At 41.4% G+C, this 17,964-nt stretch overlaps 1 protein-coding gene across 4 annotated transcripts; it reads right to left on the bottom strand.

Moving 5' to 3' along the window:
* Positions 1–545: 545 nt before the first annotated feature.
* On the bottom strand, positions 546–17,359 carry RBM43 (RNA binding motif protein 43). Of its 4 annotated transcripts, XM_061608811.1 has the most exons (5): positions 16,583–16,704; positions 10,049–10,186; positions 4,691–4,889; positions 4,067–4,161; positions 546–2,311 (listed from the first exon to the last, which is right to left on the bottom strand). In XM_061608811.1, exons 3-5 carry the CDS (start codon positions 4,809–4,811, stop codon positions 1,544–1,546), a joined length of 984 nt encoding a protein of 327 aa, XP_061464795.1. In that variant the 5' UTR covers positions 4,812–4,889; positions 10,049–10,186; positions 16,583–16,704; the 3' UTR covers positions 546–1,543. The 4 variants fall into 4 exon arrangements, with proteins under 4 accessions (XP_061464795.1, XP_061464797.1, XP_061464794.1 ...); XM_061608813.1 differs by lacking the exons at positions 10,049–10,186; positions 16,583–16,704 and adding an exon at positions 17,269–17,359; XM_061608810.1 differs by lacking the exon at positions 10,049–10,186 and having other exon boundaries at positions 16,587–16,705.
* Between the last annotated feature and the right edge of the window lie 605 nt (positions 17,360–17,964).

Here is a 17,964-nt window from a genome sequence, read left to right as displayed (position 1 = left end):
AGCCAATACAAACACGTGTTTCCATTACTCATCAAAATTGGGTACTTTGCTGGAGAATTACTCTTAAATGGGCCGGTTCAATTTCAGCAATCACCCCTGAAATGAGCTACGAAGACATTATTACAGCTGCCCCTCCCTGCATATGTATTTTGGACGTGGATTAGCAATCAGGAGGCTACTGATGGCCAAAATGAGCAATCAGGAGAGGAGGAAGAGGTAAGAGAAGCAGACATCCTTTGAAAGGGCTGGGACAGACCTCTCCCTGAAAACCCTGGAGAGCTCCCTGAAAACCCTGGAGAGTGTTGGCAATACTATCCTAGATGGAGCAGTCATCTGATAATGAGGCAGCTTCCTACTTGTTAGACTCCACTTCCCATCAGTCCCAGCCAACATGGTTAACAGTCATTATGGGAGCTGTAATCCAGCAACACATGGGGGGGGGAGGCACAGGTCAACCAACCATCTTAGAAGACCCATGATATGAGTGACAGAACTCTAATTTTGTCCAATTGTTGACATAGAAAAAGGACACATTTGAAACAAGGACTGATAAAGCCAGCTTTAATCCAGTGAAACTGAGCTACATACATAACAAAGAAATTCACTGCACATGAATAGAAAAAATGGCTCTAGCTGTCCACACTTCCACTGCTACATCATCTTGTATTACCGGCACTAGAAAGCTCACAACTGAACAGTAACATTCTGAGAATGCTGAGTCATTTTGACCAGAGTAAAAGACTAGGAGAGGAAAAAACTTTAATAAAGCAAATCTGCCTCATTAAGTGATTGAATAAAATGTGTTCAGGTCCTGTAGGAAACATAGAAAAAGTCATATCTGCAATTTTGTACCACTTTCATCACTTCTGTTGACCATTCATTGTCGTCAAGATGTTTCAGTTCACACTTTATTTTCAGGGCAGAACTAGCCATTGTAGTCACCATGGTACTTCCACAAAAAAAATATGAGCGCTGTGTCATGTTCTTGCATATTCCTCCTTATCCCCACTTATCCATGTCATTTTCCTGCTTCTGTTGGCCAATGACGTGGATCAGATTGGGAAACACATAACAGAATGACATCAAGGCCCTGTTCACACGTTACAGTCAACGAGTGTACAGTCTACTCCCTCTCCGTGGCTCCAGCAACTGACGTTTTTCTTCAGCCCATTTCTGATTGGCTGTTGCTGCTGCTGCTGGAACAAGGCTCAGGCTGTCCCCGGGGAGAAAAACTGATTGCTCACGTTCATCTCCACAGGGACAGCATGCAGGGAGAATCACCACGTGAGCAGAAGATGGCTTTTTTCAAGGTAACTGTACACGTGGTGATTTTTGAAGTCACCAAGTGTACACTCTTTCTCACGAGCAGCTGTACCCAGGTACAGGGGGCTTCTACCTGGGTACAGAGTAACGTGTGAATACCCCTCAAGTCACAATCAAATGTGCATAAAGCACAGAATGGATCAGAAGGCTCCCTTTTTTGGTGGTAACCTCCACATCAAGCAGAAAATCTAGGTATGCCCTCAGAAATCAAACCAACTGCCTATCTCCAAGCTTCTTTTTGGAAATTCCCCACCATTTTATTTACTTGTGTTGCAAACTCATAAACATCTGAGGAGGATCCTATAATATCAATGTGAGTTGAGTATGGTATAATCAGAATATTTGGGTACTGGCTGCTTACAATCTCACACGCACGCTCACATTTCCGTTTCTCAGTTCTGTTGGACCCTTCTTGAGACAACCTTTCTTTACGCAGAAAGCAATACAATTCTGCCAACAAACTTTCGACCAAGTTTTTTGCTTGTTCTAACTGGCTGGGACCCGGCCTTGTGTTGTCACTGTCTAGATATATGGTAGTAATGTCTCCGTCTACAGATGCATAACTAATAACACCACATTTTTCTAGACAATCTTGGTATAACTTGTCTTTGAATTTTTTCATGTAGCGATATGTATCAGTGTCAAGGGCAACAATTAGTCCCTCCTTGTTTGGATTTTGTACAAAATTATTTCTTAGCTCTGAGGATAATCCATCGCTTACCCATTTTAAACTAGGCCTGTGGTCTGGTCTTCTTTGTTTTCTTGTAACATGTTGTTCTGAAAGGGAATGCTTGATTTTTAATAAAATACTATTTTGGAGCCTACTCATGGCCAAAAAGGGACCCTGTACTCTTATTTGCCCAGTAGGGTGTAATGGCCCAAAGCTCAAATTTGGAAGGTTCTTCTTGAGGTCTTGCACCACATCTTCCAAGCTGTATTTTTCTCCCAAAGGGGACAAATTGAGGACACATGTTATGCAGGTAAAAATCTAAAGATTAAAAAAAAAGAGAGTTCATAACTGAAAGATAATAGCAGACTTTTAGGTTACAGTGTGCATTTCTTTATATCCATGTTTTATTACACTTAAGAAAATAAGAGCCTGCTGGATCAGGCCAATGGCCCACCAGATGCCTATGAGAAGCTCAAAAGTAGGACCTGAGCACACAGCAGTCTATCCCACTTATGATTCCCAGCATACCACCTCTGACAGTGGAGGGAGAACAAAACAATCGTGGCTAGTAGCCACTGACAGAACTTATCATGGTTATCCCTCTAGAATTTCCTGGGTGTCACACAGACATGGAATACAAAAGCTACATATAGTTTTGTTCAAAAAAATATGAGAGTTTTCCTTCATGGATATTAGCCAAACTGGACAAAATAAATATAAATTGTAAGATGCTGTGTTAGAATTAGTTCCCCGACACTCCATCCAAAAAAATTCTGAACTAATTCGACTATTTGGACATTTCTTCTCTAGGACAACAGTTCTATTGAATACTTGCAGTGGGTCATATTGTAAGTTGAAATGGAATCTTGCTCAAAAGGTTTTTTTAAAAATCATATTGGAAATGATGATGGGAAAAAACTTAGCACAATGAGTTTCTTTTCAAACTTGCGTGCATCTGGCTGGCTTAATAGGTCAGAAAGGAATTTTCTCCCTAAATCAGAACAAGTTCACACATTCATTTATAAATAACTTGATTACTCTATACTCAAGATGTGAACTTGCTCCATTGAAAAAGACTGCATCTTGAGGTGCAAGTGATATAAAAGATCTATCTGCATTATGCTTGCGTGAATCATCTCTTAGACTGCAGACAAATTCTGGAAGGGTTTGCCTATTTGCAATGCAGCAAATCCTCCTTTCCTCCAAGGAGCTCTCCCTCCCTCCCTTTCCTCCATGGTTCTCCCCTTCCCATTGTATCTTCATAATTCTGTAAAGTAGGGTAAGCTGAGATATAGTGATTGGCATAAAGCCATCCAGTGAGCTTCACAGCCAAATTAGAATTTGAATCATAAGAACAGCCTGCTGGATCAGGCCAGTGGCCCATCTAGTTCAGCATCCTGTTCTCACAGTGGCCAAGCAGGTGCCTGGGGGAAGCCCACAAGCAGGTATCTCAAGTCCTATTCCATTCGTCTAACCGCTATACCACAGTGGCTCTCCTCTTGGATTTATCTGAATTGGTTCAAATTATCAAATGAGTATTAAATCGATTTCAAACCATGGTTTAGCATCTGTCTTGTTCTGAAGTTGATAACCATAGTTTCCTGATTTGGATAAAAAGTAGAAAACTCTGGTTAATGAGAAATTTCCTAGTTGAGATCACGTGAATGGATAGCATGTAAGGGCAAAAGGCTCATGCATATCTTTGCTTAATCGGCCGAAATATGATCATCCAAACACAGCCAATTTCACTAGCTCTACAGGTCACTCTGGAATGATACCCTATGGATCCCTGGCACTGTATAATCAGGGCAATGTAAGGTATTCTTTTTAGATAGAAGTGCACGGCTCAGTTAGACTAGATGATCTGCAAAATCCTCTCTCCCATCTACCTGTAGCGTATGACAGTCTAAAACCAAAGAGAAACAATAAAATGCTCATCTCAGCTGGAATTTAACAAAGAGCAAAAGTACTGATCTCCTGACAAGAAGTGCTTCTTGATCAGGAGTCACTTAACAACAAAAGGTCTTCAATAAGGGAAGTGTAGGCAGCTTCTACGATCAAGTTATAACTTACACTTTTTCCATATGATGACACTTTCAAGGGATAATCCCTATGCAGCCTCTTGTCCTCTAGGCCGTGTTCACCTTTCTTGAGAACATTTTCTGCAACTGAAAAGAAACCCAGATTTTGTTTGTCTCGTGGAAAAAAAATAAAAGACAGAAATGCTTTGTCTCCAACCTGATAGCTGGAATACTTCAATTGTGAGGGAGGGGGTCGTCCCCCCTCTTGATGGTTTTCCTCTGGGATTCCTCCTGCCCCGCTGTTCAATATTGTCTCCTGATATTTCATGCACTGCACAAAATTGTTCAGAGGAGAGAGACAGCAGCCTGTCTCTTTACAAGATTAATTGGTAACGATTTTACTTCCCCAAGGCTTGGCTGCAAAAATTTTCATCTGCCAGGCAGAATATATGTTTTATTCTTGTGCGAGTAGTTCAAAACAACCACACAAATACGCTCTCTAAAGCCTATTTTCATTTATATGTCTGATGAATGGCAGACAATCGTACAAACTGTGAGAGGTTTCAAACCAGAATATGCACAGCCAAGTGCATCCAGAATGCAGGAGTTTTACAGAACACGAATTCTGGGTTATGGTTAATGATCCAAAATTCTAATTTCCTTCCATTAATGTTACCTCGTTCATCTTCAAATGTTATGTATGCCACTCCTTTTGTTGATGTTGGATAGACTATGCCCTCCACATCTCCACCCTTATTCTTTGCCTTTTGAAAATGAATCATTAGTATGTCAGCCATTATGTCATCATTTAGAAGACCATCTGGAACACCACAGACCACGATTGTTCTTTCTGGCTTGGCGGCTTGCAGAGTAGCCTGTAAAGAAACACATGGGATGCTGAAAGTGCAAGGTCCCTTTCATTATTTTGCATGAGGAATTCAATCATAATACTGGCAAATTTAGGTTTGCACAAGTGGATGAAAGTGCGCTGGCACAACAGTCACATACACACAAAGAAATAAATGGACTTTTTTGCACAAGCAACAAGCAAATGTGTTAGAAATTGTGGGATAACAATCAATTGATGGGAACTCATATAGCCTCCATGCAAACAAATCCAGATGAATGCTCAATAATAACAGCAGGCATTATATAACCTCCATGCAAGATTTGCGCAAACAACTCAGTATGAACGGTCAATGAACTGGTTGTCTGGAGGTGCCCCAAGTTAAGGCAGTTGACTACTGCCTCTGTTTCCTACCCTAAAGGGACATTCAGACTCATTTGGATACATGCTTCATTCATCTTGCACAAAGACCACACGTATACTTCTTGTGATCACTTTCGATTCTTTCTGAAAAAGAAGTGCAACCTGTGTCACCACCAATATGAACAAATATTGGTTATACCAGTCGATATGATAAATTTATACAGGGGTGTACTCAATGGTTATACAAGCAGAAGGCAGTTCATAATACAGATGGTTCCCTTTCCCTCCTCTCTCCTGTACCTCCCTCAAAACCCTCTCTAGAGGGTTAGGAGGCACAACATTGGGTGGCATGTGACTGCAGGGGGTGGAGGGACCTGGTGTGAGTGGATTTCAGGTGATTCCCCCACATGTTGCAGCCCTATCTAACACAGCACCCATTGTTCAGGGCTCCCTGATCTTCTGGAGAGGGGTTCTAGGAGGTACAGAGGGGAAGAAAGGGTTGTGATGTACCAGGCTGCAGTGTGAGGAGGGAAACCAACCCAAATCAGGTGAAGGGCTCTTGCTCCACCAAGAGCTCCACTGACACAAGATCCTTCCATCTAATTTCAGGCAAATCCCGCCTTGCACTGCAGCCCCATAAAACACATCACCCACTGTTTGGGGGTGGAGTGGGGTTGACCCTCTGGAGATGGTTTTGAGGGAGTACAGGGGAGAGGAGGGGAAAAACATCAATTGCATGAGCTGCCTTCTGCATTCATATAACAATTTTATACAACCCACAGTAAAGAACATTTGAACAATAGAACATTTAATATGGAAATGGATAGAAAAGAATACAAAAATATATGTCAGATAGTTACAGGGTATGGCCAATCCACGATGGAAAAATTCAATAGCCAATGTCTTACTATGATCTTCTAGATATAGCTAGAGTAGATCTGAATGTAACAATGGAGACTGGATGCACACAATCTTAAAACTAGAAGGAGAGCCCAAGACTATCAAGGTCATCACATTTATGTATTCATTTATTACACTGATATCCTGACTTCCATGCAAGGAGCTCAAGATAGCATGCAAAGTTCTTCTTTTCCCCATTTTATCTTCACAAAACTCGTGTGAGGTAAGCTAGGCTGAGAGATGGTGACTGGCCCAAGATCACCTAATAGCTGAATCAGTGAGGATTTGAACCTGAGTCTCCCCAGTCCTACCCAACATCCTAATTGCAGCACCACACTGGCTTGTGATTTTGCTTTCCCAACATGTTGTCTCATAGTAGGATTCTCTAGAGTGGATGAAGAGCAGGCTAAAAAATCTAAATTAAAAAAGTTTATTATCTGCATGCTCATATTAAAAATCTCTGTTCAGTCCTGTCCCCTGTCAAGGTGCTATAGCAATGCTTGTAAATTTGTGATGGTATATTACTTCATTTTTTAAAAAAGTTTTTATAGGCCTTTTAATACAGACAGTACACACTGCTGAGGAAATTATATTCTCAGTCAAGTCATTGCTCTGATTGTTGAAATGGAATGGATTTTGTGGTTTAAAGAAACACAGAATGAAACAAAATAATTATCACTGGCTCCTGCTTTCCAAGTTATAGATTTCATTTCACAAAAAACACAAGAGTCTTACTCTTGGTCCACTTCTGTACACATATTTTCCCCCCTCAGAACTGCCTTGTTGCCTAGTTCCTGTTTGGGGAAAAAAATCTTTGCTCTCATCAGTTACAGAGGAATAGTCCATGGTACTTTTTGGTAGCCATGAAGCGGTATTATCTCCCACTTGAAGTGTATAATATACCAGCATAGTGCAATATTGAACAAACAAATCCCTGGGTACTTTAAAAATTGTATTTTACCAGCTGTTTTTCCACCCAAAGGCCTTCACATGAAATAAACAAGATTGACAGTTCAATCCTATGCATGTTTACTAGGAAGTAAGTCCCATTTGTTAAGTTTATTTAGTACTGCTGCCCAAACAATAACAAATAGCTGATGCTAAGTAGCATTCAAAAATACAACAGAAAACCAGGGCAACAACTAATTGCCCAAGACTAAAATCCTGATGAAATCAAACAGTCTTTAGAGATTATCTATAAAAACTTGTAGAATGGTGGACAAGCAAATTTCAGGGGGCGCTGGAGGTGGGGGAGAGTTTCACAGTCCAGGCAACACTACCAAAAAGGCCTTACCCCCATCACCACAAACTGCACCTTTGACAGTGGCAAGACAGCAAGCACTTGGCTTGGGAAGGGGAACCAGATTTTTTTAAAAAAAATAAAATAGCAATAAATCTCACCAGTCCCCATCAGGAGTGACTTATGCTAAAAGCTCATATGGAAGTGATCATGTAAACGGTTTTGTACATAATTTGGCAGAGCAGTATAGAGAAGTTCATGGGAAGAAGTCAATAATTGCTGACAAGCCATGATCACATCTTTGTACAAGTTACTTAATGTCTACTCCCTTAGATTTCTCCTTCAAAAAGGAGACAGAGCAGCGTGGTAGTGCTATAGCCACAAGCCCTGCTGTAGGTGGGCTTGGGGGGGGGGAGAAATAAAAACGATGATGATGATGATTTAGGGTAGTTTTCATTTTCTCTCTCTGAGAAATCTCTTTAAGCCAGTTGGAAAATGGGGGTGGGCACGAGTGTAACCCTGTTACAATCTTGTTTTAGTTGGTTCAGTCTTGTGGGTGGGGTTTCATAGCAGAAAAACCCTGTTTGAAGAAGAAAGCTATTGTGTAGCAGAAAAGTTGGTCCTGGGTATGGCTGCTAGGGAAGCTATTATTTAGTTGGTCTTTAACCCCAGTACAGATATACATATATATATCTGTATTGTACAGAAGTAGGGAAGGGTATGAGGAGTATACATATATTTGAATGGTGGTTATTTGTATATGTATTCTTTAATCATAGGGCCTTGCTGAATCTATGGACTTTCTGGGCCTAGCTTAAGCTGCAGTGGTTCAGAGCAGCAGGATAAAGCTATTCATCTCCTGAAGATTAAGAAAAAGAACTTTTCAGTTGATTGCAAAGATATTTTGCCAAAAACAAGAGAAAGGACACATGGACAAGGATCTTTTAAGTATTTGGAAACTGAGAACCATATAAAACTGTGTTATACTTAATGTTATGTGTTTTTTATGAAAAAAAAAAGTTCACAAGTTATTCATGGAATCTTTGCAAATTCATTTCATTTTTGGCCCGTAAGAACCTGCAAGGGATTACATGAGCCTGATGTGAATGTAAGAAATGTTCATAATAAATATCACTAATACAAATGCTTATTATCTTTTGGAGACTTTGCTTTGTTGGGGAAGCGTCACAGTTCAATGGTAGAGCATCTGCTTTGCATGCAGAAGGTCCTAGGTTCAATCCCTAGCATCTCCAGGTAGGTCTGGGAGTGACCCCTTTCTAAAATTACCAGTCAGTGTAGACACAATACTAAGCAAGATGGATCAATGTTCTGATTCAATACCTAGAATCAACTCTCAAGCCTGGCCTTAACAAATTAGATGCACCAGAGGAAAAAAGAAAACTAGGCTGTCAGTCGTATTATTATTATTATTATTATTATTATTATTATTATTACCCACCCTTCATCCAGAGGTGCCAGGGCGGGTTATAACAATTTTTTCAAAGCCATGATAAACAATTAAAACCAACCTAACATGATAAAATAGGGTGGTTCTTAAAAATATGTGTCTCAGATGTGAAAGGCCAGGGTAAAGAGGTGCATGTTCAGCATTCGCCTACAACTGTACAGTGAAATTGCCAGGAGTATCTCTGTGGGGAGGGAGTTCCACAACTTAGGGGCCGCCACAAAGAATGCCCTCTCTTGGGCCATCGCTACCCCTGAACTTCTGAGGGTGGCGGAACTACAAAAAGGGGCCCCTCTGCTGATATCAAGGAGGTGGTCATACCCTCCTTATCCATTTTTGATTAAAAAGCAAGCAAGCTCTGTGATCGAGTAAAGGTGCCCCAGGGGAGATTCTGATGAGACCCACAGCCACTAACCATCAAAACCTACCAAGGTACATGAATATTCAACCAGGTCAAAAAATACCAGGGCACTTTTGAGGCAAAAAATCCAAATGGGGCCATTCACCACAGCAGTAGTTCTCCACATCTTAACAACTGGTGCTGCATAACTTGTGCATTTACAGGATTTATACCCTACCTACTTACCCAGGGGTTTCAAGGTGGCTTAAAACATATTTAAAATGCAATAAAATAGTCAAGGGTAAGTGCACTCTCCACCCCGTCCCTGTTGTCATATGCAGTTGCCACTATGCTTTTGAATCTCTCGGCCACAACAGATCACAAAGGAAATGTCCCTGACCTGACGCCGTAACAGCAGCCAGATGTCAATCCCTCACAGGGTTGGGTTTCTTCGCCTGGCTTACTGCTGCACTAGCAGGCAGTGTAGGTGGGGGAGGCAAGATGCTTAAAAGCCCCCCCACATACACACTTTTCTCTGTAATGGTGCTCCAGATTCACCACTGGACATTCTATGTAATGCAGAATGAGATGGAGAAGGGCTGCGGCTAGGGTTGCCATATTGCCCGGTTAGCCCATTAGGTGGCCTGGATTCCCAGCTTTTTTTAAAAAAACATCTCTAGCCCATATGGATCCAGGGATACAAGGCAAATTGTGGAGGCAGTTTTCTGCCCATTTTGTGAGAAATCAGCCTATTCCTGTTTTCCATTGTTCTTAGCCAATGAGGGACACCACAGCTGCCCTGGGAAAATCAAAAATTTTAGTCTGCCTATCTGCTGCATGTACCGAATCTAGACAGTTTAGAAAGCTGCACATGCTCACTTGATCAAACACGTCCAGCTCCACCCCTTATCCATAAACCTTCTGTTGTTGAGTCAGTAAGGAGAAGCAGCCTTCATCTCATCTCAATTGCCTCTGTGTCTCAGGGTATGGTCTTCAGTGGTGAATGCGATGGAGTGTCTGCCTGCCATCATGGAGGATGGAATGAAAGGGTTTGAATCCACCAAATGTTCCCTCCCCTGAACAAATACAAGATATAAAAGCAAACCTCTCTGTAGAAAAGGCTGAGGTATTAGCATTTGCATTTTTCAACCCTGACTCCCACCCTGTTAAATGGTGCTTACTCCCAAGTAAAGTTACACTGGAATGTAGCTTTGCTCACCCTATTGCCTGGCAGAGCCTCTGTTCAGCAATTCAGAAAAGGCTAAAAAGTATGTTTTGATAATATTCTTCTTCAAAATGACTGGCAGGCGTCTCCCCACCAAAGATCACCCTACTAAGCTCCTGCTGGGATGAAGGGTGGGATATACATTTAATCAATAATAATTTCCTCCCTAGAGATGGATAAATGCTTGTATACATATATACATGTACATATATACCTACACACAGAGACACTATATGTATAGTCAATGCAATGGGGTGGTGTAACCTTTCCCCCCTTAAGACCAATAATGTTAAAGATCATATTTCAACATGGATTTCAACATGGGCCACTCCAGCTTCATCTTACGCCACCACCTGGAGCTCACCTTCCATGCCCTGCACTTCTACTTACGCTGCCTTGGCAAGAATGGCGTCCTTGTTGGCGGCGGCTTCCAGCGCAGGGGCAACCCAGGCCCCAGCTGTCCCCGCATCCTTCTGTTTGCCATTTTTGGGATCCCCTGGGAAGCTTGTGAGACTTGGGGGGCAATTTCGGTGTGTTGGACCCTGGGTGAGAGCCAGGGTGGATAGGTGGAGTCCTGGGTGGGAGCCAGGAGGTTGAGAGATGTTGAGTGAAGAAGTGCAAGGCAATTGTTTTAATATTTATTTGTTAATTTGTATTATGTATGCATTTGTATTGTGGTTTTATTGTATATTTTTATAATATTTGCTGTTTTATCTTCTGTACACCGCTTAGAGATTTTTATTTATATTAAGCGGTATAGAAATGGCTTAAATAATAATAAATAAATAAATGGAACAGCTGCCCTGTCTTAATGCTAGCACAGTTTGCCAGGTCTCTAGAATTCACTGCATTAAAAAAAAGAAGAGGTGCCATCACTCAAGTCTCCATCAAGTTCCAGTCTTTATCATAGAAGGCTGCATTTCCCCTCTCCCTGATCTGGTGTGTGAGAATCAGTCTACTAAAGACACTTCTTACATGCTCAGACACTACTCTCATTAAATAAGATGACTGACTGAACTGATAATATTGAAAGTTTGATTTGTATCTGTTCTACAATTTGTAGTGGTGTGTTTATTTCACATTTCCTAATTGTTGGTGCAGGCAACCTCTCAGTCACAATATTGCTTTTAATTTATGCTTTGCTGGCTTATTATGTTGGATTTTTATACTTTGCGTTGACTTGTTTTATGTGTGTTTCTATTTTGTGTTTTATTGTGTTTTTACATTTATTGTGTGTTTTTATTGTTTTTATTATGTTCGTAAGCTGCCCTGAGCTCTGCTTTTAACAGTGGAAGGGCAGGATATAAATCCTCTTAATTAATAAATATTCCATAGTGTTGGAAACTAGACTCTAGGAATTTAAGGCTGAAAATGTAAGGTTTACAAAAATATTCTTCACACCCTCCTCCAGTTTTGGTGGTAATTACACAAAAACAAAACAACTGGATAATGCAACCTTTAATATGTATAATTTGCATAATTAGCAAATAATTTGCATAATATGCAAAGTAGCCTGCTTGGATTTGTGAAACTGGAATATAGCAACCCTAGCTGTGGTTCAGTGGCAGAGTACAAACTTGCATCCAGAAGGTCATAGGTTCAATCTCCAGCATTTCTAGGCAGGGCTGAGAGAGAACTCTGTCTAAAACCGAGGTGAGCCGCTGTCAGTCGCAGTAGACAATACTGTGTGAGATGGACTAACAGCATGACTCAGTATAAGGCAGCTTCCTATGATCCTATATTAAGAGCCACTCTGAAAAGGAGATAGAGGAAACCGTAGGATAGTTCCAGCAACAGCTACTAACCATAGAACTTGCACATTGATGTATTATCCTTTATTTATTAATTTATACACTGCTTAATGCCAAAATTGGCTTCTAAGGAATTTATAAAAGCCACCATTACACAACATTGTTAAAATAATTAAATTCTTTGTATTATTATTAAATCACATGTAAATAATTAAACAATAATTAAAAATACATGTACTTATGAATTATGCCCCTCTTGTGAGTGGATTTTCCAGAATCCTTTGACCAGTGTTGTGAAACAGGATGGTGGTATAAATGAGCAGAGGAGGGTGGGTGCTTCAAGTCTACTGCCAGAAACAAGTCAATGCCACTCTTCCCATTACTATGCTTATCCCTAAAAAAGTAATAAACCACTGGATACCCTCCTAAAATGAATAAATCAGTGGATCACGAACGAATGCAAAAGAAGTTAAAGGGGGTGGAGAGGAAACACAGGAGGAAGGTTTTTGAAGCTTTTTTGAGGCAATGTAAATGAAGCACAAGAGCTCTTCAATGAGGTATTCTAGGCAGAATGAAATGTCCACTATAATACATTGGACTCTTCAAACTTCCCACATGGTGGCTCTAATCTCATGAAGAGGCTTAACTTGTAGCAGTTATCTGTAGCCTATGGCCATGCAGTAAATTTGCTATTAGCATTACCATGCAGCAGTCCTCTGATAATGGTTGGGTTACTTACATGGCTGGAGGATACAAATGATCTGCTCTCTGCAGGGTTAGATCCAATATGCAGGAAATGTTTAAGATTAAAATTGTTGAATTCTGCTCTCTAACGAAGGAAATGTCTGCACTAGCTCTTTTCATGTGATCTACACCCACAGCAGGTACCACAAGTAGCTTGGACAGTCCACTTATCATCCTAAATCCTGTCCCTATTAGTGTCCTACTCATTTTTAGTGGGAAAGTGTATCATTAAAAAGAAATTCAATTCCATGCAATGGAAGCCTGTGTGCAATGGTAGACATATCACCGTGTCTTTCATCTTGGCTATCATTCCACCATTTCTCCTCCAAAACCTTTCCTACCTGTTCACACACCCCTATCAAAAGACATTACACTGTGGAGGAGGTGGTGTTTTTCTGTCTCTCACACACACTCCAGGTACTTCTTGGTTTTAGAACCAGAGTATTCCTGCCTCCCCTTTTGTGTGTGGGGGTTATCACTGCAAAATTATTTAAGTATGTAAAAATGCACAAACATTGAAGGTGTTTTTTTTTTAAAAAAAGAACAACCAGAAGATCAGTCAAGGGCCCTGAGAATAGCAAGCATATGTGTACAGGAAAAGAAGGAATAGCAGAAGGCAGGCAACCAGGGGCAACCAACAACAAAAGAAAACAAGAAAGACTGCAACAGACTGCCTTCTTTGTTGTTGATCTTACTTATGTAAGTCATTGTGGGAACCTTTTTTCTGCTGAAAGTGAGGTAAAGACAAAGGGAGGCTGGTAGTCATTGGAATACAGTGGCTAAAGTGCTGGGTTTGGCCACATTTCCTCTCAGCAATAAAACTCATTACATTACTTTGGCCAAGTCACCATCTCTCAACCTAATCTACCACACAGTGTGGTTGTGCAGCTGCAATGGCATTCTGAGCCACTTGGAGAATGTGTGGGGTACAAATCTTCATCATCACTGTCGTCGTCATCATCAATATAATTGGGATGCTGAGAAATTGTTCCTGGTCTCCTTTATTGCAATCTATCATAGAATGATAGGAGGAGGTAGTATTGCCAGGTTGCACCATGAAGGATCACTCTATACTTTAAAAATAAAATGAAAATGTACTAAGTCGATTCTGACTTATGGCAACCCTATGAATAGGGTTTTCATGAGGCTGAGAGGCAGTGACTGGCCCAAGGTCACCCAGTGTGCTTCATGGCTGTGTGGGGATTCGAACCCTGGTCTCCCAGGTCGCAGTCCAACACCTTAACCACTATACCACATTCACCCTAAATCTGGTGACATGGCAGCTGCTGCTTGCTTCTCTTTTCTGGTTTTTCATTGGCTTTTTTATTTTATTTTTTGTCCATTCTCCCCTTCCTTACAACAGCACAGATAAAAGGGGTAGACAAACTAATGGAAAGGGACAAAGCAAGGTACTGCTTCTCCAAATTCAGTAGAGAATTTTTTTAAATATAGAGAAATCTCCAGGTTGCAACCTTAGCAACTTGTATCACCACTTTGCAGCCCTTTCGAAGAGTAGATTCTCTATGCATTGAGGCTTGTTTATTTTCATTTTTAATTATTTTTATTTTTGTTGATTTTTTATTAGAATCCCAATGTGTACCAAGCAGCACCAGGTGCAAAAGACAGAATAAACAAACAGGGTGCCTGCCTGTGAGCTCATTCTGGGCCTAGGGTGTGTTTTCAGTACCAGAACTGAACTGAGCTCACAGAACTTACAAAAAAAAAGGCCTCTCCTGGTTAGCTTTCTTCCAAATGACGTCTTTATTGAACATTCAACCTGATATATTTGCCCAAAGTCTGCAGGGGTATAAGACAATGTCAGCAATTTATTGAGCGTTTATTCTGATTTGTTTGCTGAGCGGTTTATTTATTTATTGTATTTATATACCGCCCCATAGCCGAAGCTCTCTGGGCGGTTAAAGTTGTTGCATCAAGCAATTGTTATCCCATGCTTTCCTATTGATTTTCCCATCACTTAACTTATTGCAAAAAGTCGGGGTGGATCAGCTTTAACTGTGCAACCTGAAATGCTGGTATGTGATTAAAAAGAAGTGGATTGCCTTCAGGTTGATCCCGACTTATGGCGACCCTATGAATAGAGTTTTCATGGTAAGCGATATTGAGGTGGTTTACCATTGCCTTCCTCTGAGGCTGAGAAGCAGTGACTGGCCCAAGTTCACCCAGTCAGCTTCATAGCTGTGTGTGGATTCGAACCCTGGTCTCCCAGGTCGTAGTCCAACACCTTAACAACTACACCACACTGGCTCTCCATGTGATTGAATCCCACCCAAAATAGCGACGCTGGGAGTGTCCTTAGGTGAAAGAATTAGTTTTGTTGTTGCAACAGTTGGGAGCCAGAAACCCTGGCTAATGTACTGCAAATCCCCCAGAATTCTACCAGTAGATCCTGATCTACTTTCTCTTCTGCCCACCCCTGGTGCCCCTTGCCTGATATCCATTGTTTTATTGCAGTGTTTTCCAAGTCAACCTGCTACTACAGATGGGTTTTTGTTTTAAAACCTTTTTGTATAAGCTCTGAGCCAGAAATGAAAATGCACACAATGGTCCTTTGATCAGACCAGTGAAAAGCCAATACTGATCCTGACCACAAACAATTGTTAAGATAACATAGGGAGCCTCTCAGACATGCAAAGGGAATGCATGAAAAAAAAACCTACAAGAGACCCATCAACAGGGAAGCAAAGTTTCCTATGCATCATAATATGGGACTCAACAATCACTGGAAAAAATGAACTTCATTTCTCAACAATCCACGCTTCAAATTAGTTTATAATTATCACAGGAACACAAGAAAGCTCCCTTATACTGAATTAGACATATTGGTCCATCTAGCTCAATATCATCTACACTGACTGGCAGCAGCTCTCCAGAGTTTCACAGAGGGTTCTCTCCTAGCCTTACCTAGAGATGCTGGAAAGTGAACCTGGAATCTTCTGCATGCAAGGCAGATGCTCTACCAGTAAGCTAGGGCCTTTCCCCTCATGTCCTGCCATCAGGGATGTAGTCGTTCAGGGTCTCGGGAGATCTTGACCCTTCACTTTTTTGGGAGCGGGGTCCCAGTAGGGCCCCTACAGCATCCTATCAGCCAATCAGCATGAACGGGGAATAACATGCTTCCTTGCCCTTTCCTGCCGATTACAGCCAATCAGAGCAAAAGAAGGTAAGTCAGCCAGTGAGAAGACTCTTCTCAGTAGGCAACGCTCTCCCCTTCATGCTTAGTGGTTCCTAGGGATGTCTGTTCTTGTGGGAGAAGGTATTAACTTTCTCATCCTCAACCCAGCAGCAAAAAGAAAAAAAAAAGGTGGTTGTGGCTGTGACTAACATGAAGAGACCCTGCACTTCTAAGTTTGTCACTACACTACTACCTGCCATCTGCATCTAGGATCTAGTGTGCTAGGATGCAACATACGCTCAAGATACTCCGCTGTGAAAGATCTCCCACCTGGGTTGATTTAGTCATTTGCATGGGCTCAAGCTCTACCACGGTTGTTTTGACAGTTTGCTGTGCTTGCAGAAGAAAATGGAATAGAAAACAAAAATATTATCGGACGACAGAGACGTGACTACCACTGAACTTTCCTTTGGCGCTGTCAGTACGGAACTTCAGAAAATGCAACATTTGCTCAATAAATCATTGTTAGCAAAATAATTATGAATACAACGATAAATCACTTGCCATATTCGCGCAGATATCGCCTCGCAAAACTTTTCCCTGGGAGACGCAATGGTAAACATTTGCTTTCGTTTCTCTAGATCCGTTTCCCTGAAAATCTAAGGTTGGCTAGCAGAATGCATGCTGGGAAATGTAGTACATTCCATTTCGAGCGACGAACGAAGGAAGCATTACAAAATGGGGCGCTAACAACAAGCCCTAGTTGGCTGCTTTCTCTAGACTGGGCAGAAACCTTATGGAAGCCTTGCCCGCTTTTGTTTTTACTGTTAAGTCATTCACTTTTTTAAAAAGGAGAGAAGAGGCGAGGGAAGCATCCGTTTCGTATCTGCATATTTTAATTTGTCAACGTTGTGAATGAAAAAGACATTTCTTTTAATTCACGTTGAATCATTCTTTACTATACCTCGCTTCTCCGTTGTTCTAAAATTCATGGCTGCGTCTACTGAAAAGCTACTAAACCACTATCCTGTGAGCCATTTCCGTTTCACATGTTTTAACTGGGGGTGAGGACTCAGCTTCACATATCACAGTAATTCTGCTCTGTGTTCTGGTTCAGACGGTATTTAATAAAAGCGCCACAGGCTGGTTTTTCTGGAAATAGTTTTTATACAAAACGGAAACAGTATCTACGAAAATGTTGAGCAAAATATATTAGACGTTAAGTATGAGAGAGCGAAATTCTAACCTGTAGATCTGCAGGCTAGAGCACATTTGAATTCAACAGAAGGGCCCCTCCGTTGTGGAAGAACCCAGTATGCCCACAGAAGCTCCAAATCCAAAGCTCCTTTATTCTCCCAAGAGGCCACAGTATCAGATTCATCGACCCAGTTACTCTCTCTGCCTAATCTACTTCACAGGGCTGTTTTAAGGATAAAATGGAGAGGGGAGAACCATGTACATCATCACTTGGAGCTCCTTAGAGGATTTTATTACACTGTAGGATGTCATAAACATCACCAGCCTCTTGCTGGATGTGGTGGGGGCTGCACTACAAATCTTCCCCACCCCTATTGCTCTGCAGTCTTGGACTTGGCATACAGAGATGATCATATATAAACAAACTCTTCCTTTTTCTTTTCTCTTGTTCTCCATTAGTTAATCTGTGTCACTGATGTTAGATACTCTTATCTGAGCCATTCTATAGGCAGAGGGATTGAAGGTGGCTCAGGCAGAAGGTGGTTCCATGACAGAGGAACCACCACATTCAAGACCTGGCTAGGTCTGTGCTGGCTGGCAGAGGTGGAGGGGGGGACTATGCTGCTTTTCCAAATTTCCCTCTCATTGGCTTCAACAGGAGAGAAAATAACATCTCCAGGGCAAATAGTTTTTTTTTTCCATGTCAGGGTGTGTGTGTCTGGGAAATTGGAATGCTTTGGTTCTT

This window comes from Rhineura floridana, chromosome 2 (genome assembly GCF_030035675.1).
Source record: "Rhineura floridana isolate rRhiFlo1 chromosome 2, rRhiFlo1.hap2, whole genome shotgun sequence".
Taxonomy (NCBI): Eukaryota; Metazoa; Chordata; class Lepidosauria; order Squamata; family Rhineuridae; genus Rhineura; species Rhineura floridana.
This window is presented reverse-complemented; position numbering and strand designations above follow the sequence as displayed.